The sequence below is a fragment of the Arvicola amphibius genome, chromosome 11, assembly GCF_903992535.2.
Source record: "Arvicola amphibius chromosome 11, mArvAmp1.2, whole genome shotgun sequence".
NCBI lineage: Eukaryota > Metazoa > Chordata > Mammalia > Rodentia > Cricetidae > Arvicola > Arvicola amphibius.
Window position 1 is genome coordinate 121,876,702 of NC_052057.2, and position 12,184 is coordinate 121,888,885.

Consider the following 12,184-nt stretch of genomic DNA (forward strand, 5'->3'; position numbering starts at 1 on the left):
TTAAAGATAGCGGTGTAACATCTTCAAATACCTTCTTCATTCCTTGTTCACATGGCTCCTTTCCTTTGTAGTAACACCTCTTCCTTCCTCTTTGGACACTTGTGATTCCATTTCGTGTGCACTCCAAGATCTCCCTCCCTCTAGATCCTCCACTTGAATCACATCTATAAAATCTCTTTGGTCATCAGTGGTGGCCTTCACAGATTCCTAGGACTAGATTGAGATACTCTGACTTTCGTCATTGAGAAAAGGGAACTACATCCAGAGACTCATAACCCAGGCTCAGCGTGGTTGCGTTAACGGTAGATTTAAAATAAGAAAAATGAGACCTTTCCAAGAAGTTTAGTATAACTTGAAAAGGAAAGGGACTATTGAGTTACCAGGCCTCCCAGAAACGTGGGACAGACAACCTGAGTGAATCAAATGCAATTGAAGCCTTTATAGAGGTGACAAGGCCAGGAAGGCAGAAGCCAGACTCTGGAGGTCTTGAATCTTTATGTTCTGGGGCAGAGAGCCATGAACGGGTGGGAGTAAGGGGGAGAGACAGACGTCACCGTTGTACCCGGATCTCGTGTCTGAACTGTGCTGGGGAAACATATAGTCACATTCAACAGATATTTCTGAACTGCTAGGAAATGTTACATTATAAACTTCCTAGACTAAGATAGTCATGGTTCCCATCTACCTTTATGGAATGTGTTTATGGAGAACAAGGCCAATGGACAATACATAATCAAACCAAATATTTACACCTCGAGGTACAGTATTAAAGGAACATGCAGAGTGATGTCAGAGGGTACCTGTGCTTTAGATGTTGTTCTTAAGAGGACACAAGGATTGAGATGAGCACTAGATCCATTTATGAAAGGAAGAAAGATGATGTCATAAGCAAACGAGGAGGTGGTGTGGTCTAAGCTTGGAGATTGGCACATCCAGATTTCACAGACTATAAAACAAAACTAGGAGAAGCCACTCAACGGTTGCGCTAGTGCGTAACTTGGATAAATTTACTTTTTAAGCTCCAGATAGCTGGAAAAGGGACACTGTCTATTAGAAATATGGAAGTGCAACAGGGACGGCGAAAGTTAGGAAAACAAAGAGATCCTCTGGAGGGAGCGTGGACTTGTTTGGGTACAAATGATGGGCATTTTGAAAGTAAAGGAAAGAGAAAGCAGAGTCAGAAGCGCCAAATTTGGCAGTTTGCTGGTGATATTATTCCCTGGGAAAAGAAGCGCGGGAAGCAGGTTGTTTCCGGTGTAGAGGTGGGTGGCGAGGACTGTCACGGTCAGTTTTGGAATGTGGAGTTTCCTGTGGAGCAGTCACGTGGGCAGCTATAGCGCACAGTGGGTCTGAAGTGCAAGTCTGTCTCACTTAGGGTTTCTATTGCTGCGATGAAACACCATGGCCCAAACACAAGCTGGGGAGGAAACGGTTTATTCGTCTTATATTTCAGCATTGCTGTTCATCACCGAAGGAAGTCAGGACAGGAACGCAAACAGGGCAGGATCCTGGAGGCAGGAGCTGCTGCAGAAGCCGTGAAGGGAAGCTGCTGACTAGCTGGCTTCCATCGTTTGCTCAACCCACAGTCTAACAGACCTGGGTCAGCCAGTCCAGGGACGGCACTACCCACCGTGGGCTGTTCCCTCCCCCGCTGATCACTAGTTGAGAAAATGCCCTACAGCTGGATCTCACGGAGGCATTTCCTCAGCTGAGGTGCCTTCCTCTCTGATGACTCTAGCCTGTGTCAACTGGACACACAAAACCAGCCAGTAAAAGACGAAGGGCTGACTTCGGGAGACTTAGAGGGGATGTGTCTTGGCGGTAATTAAGACCTTTGAAGGATATGAGGTTGGTCAGGGAAGTGATATCGGTAACCAAAACCGGAAGCTCATACTGAACGTGGAGTGGGAAGAATTCCTAAAGTCCTGGACCAGGAGAGAACCGCACTGCAGCAGGAAAGCGCAGTGGGGCGCAGTGCTCTCCATCCTGAGAAACCACTAGCTAAGGAGGGAGTGTTCAGCCGCATCACGTGGTCTGGAAAGCTTCCTAGGTTTAGGAACAAAGAAGATGTGTTAGTCATTTGGGGCAAGAGCAGTTTCAGGGGAGTGGCTCAGACAGCAGGCAGATTAAATGATTGAGGATTGCTTAAACGAGGGACCAGGGAGCCGCAAAGGTGAGAGCCACCAGAGAGCCTCCCCGCCATGCCTGGCCACAATTCATTTTTATGCCTATTCGTTTTATTTTGTAACCCATGAAGATTAACCAGCGCCATCTGTGTGGCTGTGGGTGTGGAGCTGTCCTGAGAGCCTGGTAGGCTCAGCAGGGAGTAAAGAAGTAAAGGCAGTGACTCTCACCATGCAGAGGGGAAGAGTAGAGGCCTGCGAACTCTCCTCATTCCTTGACTAATTGTCCATAGAGCTGTAGTTCATGTGTCACTAATTACAGAGGTTACACCCGGTCTAGGGAATGAAGTTTTGTAGCTCTTTGCCTGTAGTCTAGTTCTTACATAGGTGCTGGACCCGGTTTCTGCTTACTGCCACTCCTTCACCTGTAGAAGTGGGGCTCCCCCTGGGCCACATGAGGGCCACTTTGAACAGACTGAAGGCAGGCATGAGAAAACAGCTTTCCTCTACTTATTTTCCTTAAAGCGAGCTACAAAACACTTCTCACCATTTTTTTTATATACAGTGGCTCTTTTGTTATTTTTTGTAAACTAGTACATTTTTGCTTTCTAAGTTTAAATTTCTACAATAGTAAAATGCAGTTATAGATGGTGACTGAGTTAGCCTTAAATATCAACTTGACACCGCCCAGTCACCTGTGAAGGGAGTCTCAATTGAGGGCTGTCCACTGAGATATCTGCCCAATCTTGAGAAATAGTTCTAAAAATCAATGTAGCAATGTACAGATGATATTATGTAGAGCAAGCTAATGACGAGGTTGTAAGCTCCCTTCCTCAATGACTCATTTTACTATAACATCCAGGTGCATTAACTTTTTTTTTTTTTTGTAGAGGAGCTTGGACCACCATTCATTAATTACATGACATTAAATTTTAAGCAACTCACGAGACTGACACGGTCCTTTAAACTTTAAACAATTTAGAAAGGGATTGTTAGGAATCAATGTAGAGCAATTCTTCAGGAAAAAAAATCAGTAGAGATACACGGGCCGAGCGAAGGAATTTTGCTTTCACAAGGAATATGGGTCCTTGAGATGAAAAAGAAATAATGTCATTGAGAGAGGGGGAAAGTAAGGTAATCTGGGAACTGGTCTCTATGATACACAGAAGATATGATGTCAGAGATGATACTCAGGAAATTAAAGATGCTTGTGAGCATGGCCCACCATAAACTACTATCAATTCTCCTCCTTTCCCAACCAGCCATAACTTTTCTTCATGAATTAGAAAATGCAGTACTTCATGAGCACACTGCTGGTGTCTAATTACTGAAGGAGTAAAAACCAGTCTGAGGGAGATTCTTGGAGGTTGCAGCCACTGGTCGGTTTCAGGCACTCCAGGGTTGTTTCCCACTACGGGCAGCACTAACTGGATTCAGAGGGAAACGACAGAAAACAAGAGGCTAGCAGAGAAAGGTATTGGGGGTATGGTGAGAAACGGAGAGGGAAGATGGGGATGAAGGGATCACATTTCAGTGTGGATGTGTGACATTCTCAGAGAACAAATATATATATATAGCTTGACTTCCATCAAACCAACCTCCCTCACGGTCTTCCTGCATTAGCATGCCTCCTCTGCTTTCAGGACTGAAGAGTTTGTCCCTTCTGAAGCTCATCCTCAGAGCTGAGTTGAGGAAGTGACTCTGGCCTGAATACTGTGGTTGGGTGGCCTTTCCAAAATGCAACACGACCAACGGGACTGTCAGGTGGGGGCATAACCTAAACTTCTCCATCCAAATCTTAGTTCAGGGACTACACATTCTCAAGACAAATGTGGCAAAAAGACATTAGGAAGAGAGATCTGTGAGCCAAGAAAAATTATTTTATAGCTTGTTCCATACAAACAAGAATCTTGAATGCTAGCCACGATAGGAACTGCTTACACGGCTGGTTAAAACATTGCTGGACCTCAGCCCCACACAGAGGCCATGAACTTAAGTTTCTTGTGAACCATGTGATGCTGTCTCTGGACTGTATTTACAGGACCTGTGCACTACAAAGACACCACCTCCATCCAGCACTGTCTAGTTACAGAGACCCATCCGTGCTGCCGTAGGGTGATTGAATCCTCACATTTCCTTCTGCTCTTTCAATGCCTGTTAGCCTGTTAAAGAACAGTCTTTATTATAATTTACTTATACTTTACACTGTCATTGATTTGTGTATTATAAAACTTCACGCATTATATCACAGAGAAAACCTGTACCATTCTTCTTGTATAGAAAGTCTTTTTCAAAGGGAAAGTTACAAATAATTATAAAATTCTTTCTGGATATTGTTTGTAAAGTTCTGTGCTTGAACTCTATTCTTCTTTAATAAGGTTGATTAAAACTAAGCACACACAATTGGCACAAAATTAAGCCCTTCTCCTTTACTTAACGAGAGGGTTCAAAACCAGCAAAACAAAAACCTTATTATGTGGCTGAAAGGAGAAGAAGTTCTGACTCCATTCTACCACCATCCTCTGTATTTGCATGCATTTTGGGAAGTCTCAAAGGGAGCATCTGGCTCCCTTCCGCAGCCTTCATCTCGGTGCTCACGAGCTATTTAAAGAGTGCCGGCTTCACGCCAGGCCTCGCTGTGTGCTGACTGGTCACACTCAGCAGAGTTTCACCTCCCCTGGAAACACAGACATGTAAACATCAGGTCGCAGTGACAATCCTCTGCTGAGATTTTATTCTATGCAGAGAGGCGCTCACGGCACACTCGTCTTGATCCTCAACACCACTATGACTGGTCAGTATGTGTCTTCATGTAGAGTTTGTTCCGGCTGTGACAACCGGTGGGTGACTAGCCACGTGTCGTCCTTACAATAAACCACCAGAGAAAAGCGGTGGGTAACAAGCATGTAACTACAGACGGAGGCTCACACACCATGGACTGGAGACTTCGTAGTAAGTGGAAGACCAGGGCAGAGTTCACCTTATCAATTTACATAAACCACATACATCAGTATAAAAGTCCATTTGAGGGCGTCAGTATTATTATTATTCCTTTTTTGAGACAGAGTTTCTCTGTTCAGCCTTGGCTGTCCTAGAACATGCTCTGTAGACCAGGCAATCCACCCGCCTCTGCCTCTCGAGTGCTGGTATTAAAGGCATGCACCACCAATTCTCAGCTGAGGGCATCGCTATTTTAAAAGGTAATTTTAAATACACACACATGAGGGAGGAGGACAGGCATGGAGAGTAAAACCAATCTTAAAAAACAAACAAAAAAAACCCTACTTTTTTCCCCCGCTAAATTTAATCTTTTTGTTATTGTTTGTTTACTTATTGGACACAAGATTTCAGATAGTTCAGGCTGGCTTTGAACTTGTTAGGTAGTTGAGGTCAACTCTGAACTCTGTCTGCTTCCATTTCCAAAGTTCTAGGATACCAGGTGTGTGCCACCACACCTACGTTTTTATTTTAATTTTTTAAAAAGTATTTAAGACAACTCATGAATCTAATTAATTTTCATTTCCCTATAAATTTTTGTGTTTCTGAAAGTCAGACCATAGATTAATGTCATTTTAAAATGGAATTTAAATTCTTTAAAAATTTTCCCTATTACCTTATGTGTACGAGTGTTTTGCCTGCGTGTAAGTGCACTGAGTATGTGCCTGGTGCCAGAGGCCAGAGAGAGTTTAGGTTGCTGGGACTGGAATTACTCATGGCTGTGAGCTTCATGAGGGTGCTGGGAGGATCTCTGTCCTGTGCAAGAACAGCCAGTGTCTGCAGTGTTGCATCATCTCCCCAACCCTGGGGCTTAAATTCCTATTGCAAATACAGATGATTTCATTGTCTAAATGCCATTTAAGTCCTTTTATCCTTTATTCATAGTTTTTCAGGTTCTGAGTCTGGTGCATTTCACAAGTTTGCATTTTCAAATTTATCCTGTTTCTCACTTTTCGCTAACAGTGCTACACAGTTTTCAGAAGAAGGTATCATTTCTTAAGGGTTCCCTTTAGTGATGTAAGCTAGCAGCCCAAGGGAAAAAAGACTCACATTGTACTGTCTTTTTATTGTTTGTGGTGACGCTGGTGTGAACAAGCTTAGAAAATAGAAACTGGAGCAGTGTGCCTGTTGGAAAATAGAAACTGGAGCAGTGTGCCTGTTGGAAAATAGAAACTGGAGCAGCGTGCCTGTTGTGTGGGAGCTGAACAGACTGAGTCAGACACGCGTCTAAGCTGGGAGACCCTCCAGTGCTGCGCTACAAGGAAAACAGCAACAGGACCGGCCTCTACTCAACCAGCGTGTGCCCAACACAGGAGCAGAAAGCAGATGCGTCAGAATGCACACTGGGCCGCTCACTCTGCTGACAGAGGGGAGGCAGAGGCGGGATGGAAGGCCAGTGGTAATAACGATTGTTTTGGTCTTCTTTATACATGTTGTGTACCTTGAAACAACCTTCTAAAATTTTTGTGGATAAGCTTTAAAAACGGAGTAGCTCTTTGGGGATCTGAATTTGGGATCGCAGAGTGGGAATATTGTATCACTGCTACATAAAGTCAAAACGCACTTTAGAGGAACACCGAAGGCTACAGAGGAAGGGAGTTTAGAAATGTCTTCCGTCAGAAACAAAGGCTTACCTTAAGGCATTGTGATGTCCAAGAAAAACGTAGTTATTACATAAAAAGGTTCAAGTAATGAAGCTGACATAAAAAACTGAACTACACAGCATAATGCAAAAGTTTATATTAATTTAAAAAAATACTTCAATGTCATGGAAGGAGACATACTCATCTCTTCCAAAAAACCTTCAGTGAAGCGTCCAATACACTTATGTATTTATACAAATATTATCCAGGTAACAGACATATAAATAACCATTTGTAAACTGACTTTCCTCTCAAACACTCACTCACAAGCTTTTATTTTGAAGGAAATTTGATGCTGGTGTTCTGGAAACCACAGGCAGTTCGGGGTAAGGCTGGAGTCCCATTTGCTTGTTGTCTTTCAACTTCTGTACTATAACTCTGGCGAATTCTTCTCCTTGGATGTCACTGGTGTCTAGTAACTGTCTGACTTTTGAGGTCCTTGTTGGTTTGGTACAAATGAGTTCATAGTCCTCCTTCATGATCAAGTCCCGGGACAGAAGGGCATCCAGTGATTGGTTAAGGCAGGCCTCAGTCATCTGGCTCACAATGTCTTCCCTCTTGCTCTGGATCCACTGCTGGGCTATACCAGGCTGGAGGCGCTCTGTAGAGGAGCAGAGCATGAACAACATATAAAGTTGAGGGCAGACACACGTAATGAGTATTGACGTGGGAGGTCCTTCTGTCTATGTTGCTTTTATAGGTTAATGAATAAAGAAACTGGCTTGACCTGATAGGGTAGAACAGAGCTAGGTGGGGAAAACTAAACTGAATGCTGGGAGAAAGAAGGGCGGAGTCAGAGAGAAGCCATGTAGCCCTTCTGGAGACAGATGCGTGGCATACACAGATTAAGAGAAATGGGTTAAATTAATATGTAAGAGTTAGCCAATAAGAAACTAAAGCTAATGGGCCAAGTGATGATTTAATTAATACAGCTTCTGTGTGATTATTTCAGGGCTGAGCAGCCAGGAATGAAATAAGTGGCCTCCCTGCAACAGAGTATTATTCTGCATACAAATGAATAAGCAGAGCACACATTTTTGTATGATTGTGCCAGCATTAAACAGTATTTTTTTTAAAAATACTTATTTTTCCAGGCATTATTTAGAGACTTGCACTTTATCTCCCATTTACCTTCCTGGGAGAATCACATATTTTTCATATGCTATGCTGTAGGTCAAAATGACTTTATGTTTTGTTTCAAATATAAGGGATGCCTGCATATCTAACAAGCAAAAATAGCTTCACCTTTTCTAACATAGTAAGTAATGCTTCCTCTTAACACTTACTTCCCAGTTAGAGACGCCTGGAGTACACCTGGCCCTAATAAGACAAGTCAGCGTAAGGCTGGAGATGCTTTCCTACTTAACACTAAGAAGGCTCATTGTACAGTGTGTGCACTTGTAGGGGAAATGCCAGCATCTGAGAGTGTCTTGCAGCATACACTCACCTGCACTTTTCTCAGCCAGCAGTGGACTTATTACAGCCAGAGAGCACAGGGTGGGTCTGTGCTCACAGACGGCTGCCCTTTGTGAGGCAGAAACGGTGCCATCCCAGCTGTGGCTCCCAGGGCAGTGATGCAGCTTCAGTGAAGAGCAGTCCTGAGGTCCTCCTACAGGACATTTGATTAGGGTAGAGCACTCACCAGATAGTCCTAGCGGAAAATACCAAATGGTGGGTCGCACAGAAGGTGGGCTCCATGACTGTGGCTACCTCAGAAACCCAATGCTGAACGTATGTTAAGTGTTTTCAATGACATTTACTTGTGTGTGTGTGGAGGGCAGAGGACACCCTGTGGGAATCAGCGCTCTTTATACCACGTGAGTCCTGAGGACCAGGTTTAGGCTGCAGGCTGGGCTGGAAGCACTTGACCCACAGCTCTGCGAACCTTTTTAGGGAAATAAGCATTTATACCCAAGAGTGTTTACTACTGTTAGTGCTTGCTGGCCCTGATTACTGTAACTCCTAAGATTTCTCTTCTCATAGTCTGATACTTCTGCCCCGTGAATTCCTCCTTTTCCAGTTTAAAACTGTCTTAGGTCTGTAAGATACACAGACTTTTAAGTGTAAGAAGTCTGAATTTGACATGTTTTCTCCTTTCTCCTCTAGAAAACTATCTAAGTGTTCCAACTATTTATTGGTCCTTCAAGTTCATGTAATTAACACAGTGTCTCCAACGTTCTGCACATCGCCCCAATAGGTCCTGATGGCTTCTCAGACAAACAATAAATAAAATAAGAAAAATTAAAACCATAATCATCACCTGACTTGACTCTAAACTCCATTTCGGTTCTTTGTTCTAGCAGCTGTGGTGGTTTTCCAGTTTAACAACTTGACTCAGCTTTATCTGTTGTCTCTTAGCTCCTCAAATGAGAAGTCATAAAGCATCGGGGAGTCACCTCAGCACATCAAAGCCCTTGCTTCACCAGAATCTGATTCCCAGAATCCACAGTGGAAGGAGATACCTGACTCCCCAAAGCTGCCTTCTGACCTCCATATATGCACTGTGGCCTGTGCGGCTCTCTCTGTGCTGCCCCACCTCACAGACATACAAACAATAAATAAAGATAACTTCAAAATATCGTATATGTTCCCGACAGGATGAGCCTTCCTAAAGAAAAATTCTTATTTTATACCTTTCTTCAAGAATTACCTACTGAACTTAAAAGTCTAAATTACCTTAGCGGAGTACAGAAATTATTTTTTTCTTTACTGCTTTTTTTAAAAATTGGTATAAGTATTTCGTTCTACAAATATGACTGTGCACTGTGCATTCTTGGTGCCTATGGAGGCCAGGATAGGATAACTCTGGAACTGGAGTTGTGACACTTCTGAGATACTGTGTGGGTGTTGGGAATCGAACTCAAGTCCTTGGAAAGACCAATAAATGTCTTTACCACCGAGCCATCTGTCCAGCCCCTTGGCAGTCTAGATATGACTGTGATCCCCCTCATATTTTATCTCTTCTTATTCACTCCATTTACCAGACAAGCTAAATTACCCACTGCTAGTTTGTTTCCGGGCTTCTGGACTCGTGGTCTTTACCATGGAGGGCCCATCTGTCCTAACAAGAGGTCAGCTTCTAACCAGACATAAACTCTTCCTGCGGCTGCGGCACGGACAGTGGAGTGATGTGAAGCATTGAGATCAAGAAAGAGAAAGGCTTGGGTCTGCTAGCTACTTGCTGTGCGATCCAGAGTTCAGAAACTATAAAACCAAGACTAGCTCCCTCACACAGCTATTAAATGGACTTTGTAAAGAATGCATCTTGTTCCCTGTAGTTATATAAAATGGTAATTTAGAAACATTTATCTCTTTTCTTGTGATATTAAGAAAGAAACCCTTTCCATTGTGATCACAGACTGCCTTTAACACACAGGTACCTGTCCATCATCCCACTGCTACCTCCATGTGTACAGACCTGTCACTTACAAAGAAAGCGGAGCATGAATGCAAATGAAGTGTGTTCCATGCACACCACTGGTTGCTAACGATATGGCCTTGAAAGGAAGTGGAAAAGTTGCTAACGATACTGATTGGGAAACTGGCATACCAGACAAAAAATCTTTGTCTTGAGGAGCTGACAGGGACCGGGAGGTTCCAGGAGAGCCAGTGTTTCTGGAGAGCAGAGAGGATCCACATGATTCCTGAAACAAGAGAGAGGACCGGCAGGTTGAGAAGAGCTGTCTACATAAACGTTTGTGGAAAGGTATCATCTTTAAAGTTATATAGCTAAGGCTTCTAGGCTGTACTTGTCTTTGGCTTATTAAAAACAAAGACCCAGAACCACCATAAATTATAGTTTACAGAACCAAAGAAATAACAGAAAACCATCACAAATACACTCAATTTCTTTCTCACCTCCATCTCTACTAGGGATCAAACCTAGGGCCTTACACATGCTAAGTGAGTGCTCTATCGAGCTATATCCCCAACCTCTAAATTTAATTTTTTAAAACCATCTTAAGTAGAAGGGATGGGGCAATAGTTATGTTCTGGAAATAACTATAGACCCTACAGAATTCAGTGGATCTGTTCAGTGGCCATAATGGTGAACCAGAAACTCATGGATGTCTACTGATTTAGAGCAAATGCTTGTTCTTAGGTTCTCTCAGCCCGATTGGATGGAAAACCCTCGGAAAAAAATCAGAGATCTTCACTCCCATCTCTGCCATGGAATTGCTCACTGCCCTTCAACAATGCAATGAAACACTGTAGCCTTTAGGTTCCATCAAAAATTAGCATATATTCAAGGATCAAATTAGATAGTTTATATAAAAGTGGTTTTGAAATTATGTATTTGGACCAGGGAGGTGTTTCAGTGGGGAAAGGGGCTTCTGCCAAGAGGATGACCTCAATTTGATCTTTGGGAACCACACAGCAAAGGAGAGAATGATTTCTGCAAGCTATCCTTTGAATCGGACACATAACACATATGCACACACTGTATAAACAAATGTAAAACCCCTCTATGTGTTGTGCTTACATGATCTTCTGAATGTACTATTACTTTTATGAACCTTTAAAGGGGACACATAATCTAATCTTAAATGATTCATAAAATGATCAGTTAGAGAAAACCTCTTGGAGAACAACAGAAACTTCTGTTATGGCTTACTATGAGGTGGCTGAGGTATGAACAGTGGAGCAATGATCACTGATGGTTTACTTGTTCACTACCCTAGAGCATCGTGTAGGACAGACTGGGAGTTCAGGTTAGAGACTGTCATGGCTCCCTAACAAAGTATAAACACTCCCTGGACGTTAGCTTCCCACATATAGAAAAGGGGCTTAGACTACGGTACTTTATATTCTTCTCACATTCAGTTTGGTATGAATAACAGATATATATTTGTACCTCTTGTGGAGGATGGTTTGCAGGAAGGTTCAACGATAAATCCTTTTTCTTATCACAGAGGTGAATAGTACTGGAGGCACTCTGTATCTGAAGTGAACACACGCATGGGTGCTTTAGTTAGGAATCACAGAAGTATATACAATCCACTTCACATGTTTTCTTTTTACACAAAAAAATCAATGGAAACAAAATCTAAATCATTTGAGAATCTGTAACTTAATTAAGTAGTGACGGTGTCCAGCAAAAGATGCTTAGGGAACAGGCTTTCCATCCTGCCCCGTATCAGCTGGCTGATGTCAGTAAATATTATCCCTCAAGTGTCTCGCAGCTCCATCTGTAAAGTCCTGAAAACAGGATTGTTTGAAGATTAAGATAATAAAGCATTTGGTTAAACACAGGTACTTAATTTTCTGTGTGTTCTATCTATCCATAGTTGTTCCGAGCACTATGCTCTCGTCCTGTGGCTGTCGTTATCGTACCATAAGAAGCCAAGGCAGGGACAATACAAAGCTGGTAGTGTATTACTATGGAATGGGGGGTCATGACCAACTTCAGAGCCTCAGGAT

General features: G+C 42.9%; 1 protein-coding gene across 2 annotated transcripts in view; it reads right to left on the reverse strand.

Annotated features, from left to right (window-relative positions):
* Nucleotides 1-6,845: 6,845 nt before the first annotated feature.
* The window catches only part of Ripk2 (receptor interacting serine/threonine kinase 2), a 29,232-nt gene continuing 23,893 nt past the window's right edge, over nt 6,846-12,184 (reverse strand). The window contains exons 8-11 of one of the 2 annotated variants that reach the window (XM_038348332.2): nt 11,619-11,705; nt 10,314-10,407; nt 8,211-8,372; nt 6,846-7,364 (exon numbers count right to left, since the gene is read on the reverse strand). In XM_038348332.2, the coding sequence (XP_038204260.1) occupies nt 7,027-7,364; nt 8,211-8,372; nt 10,314-10,407; nt 11,619-11,705 (681 nt within the window). In that variant the 3' untranslated portion in view covers nt 6,846-7,026. Of the gene's footprint in view, nt 7,365-8,210; nt 8,415-10,313; nt 10,408-11,618; nt 11,706-12,184 lie in introns of both variants that reach the window. The other variant, XM_038348331.2, reaches the window with a different exon arrangement.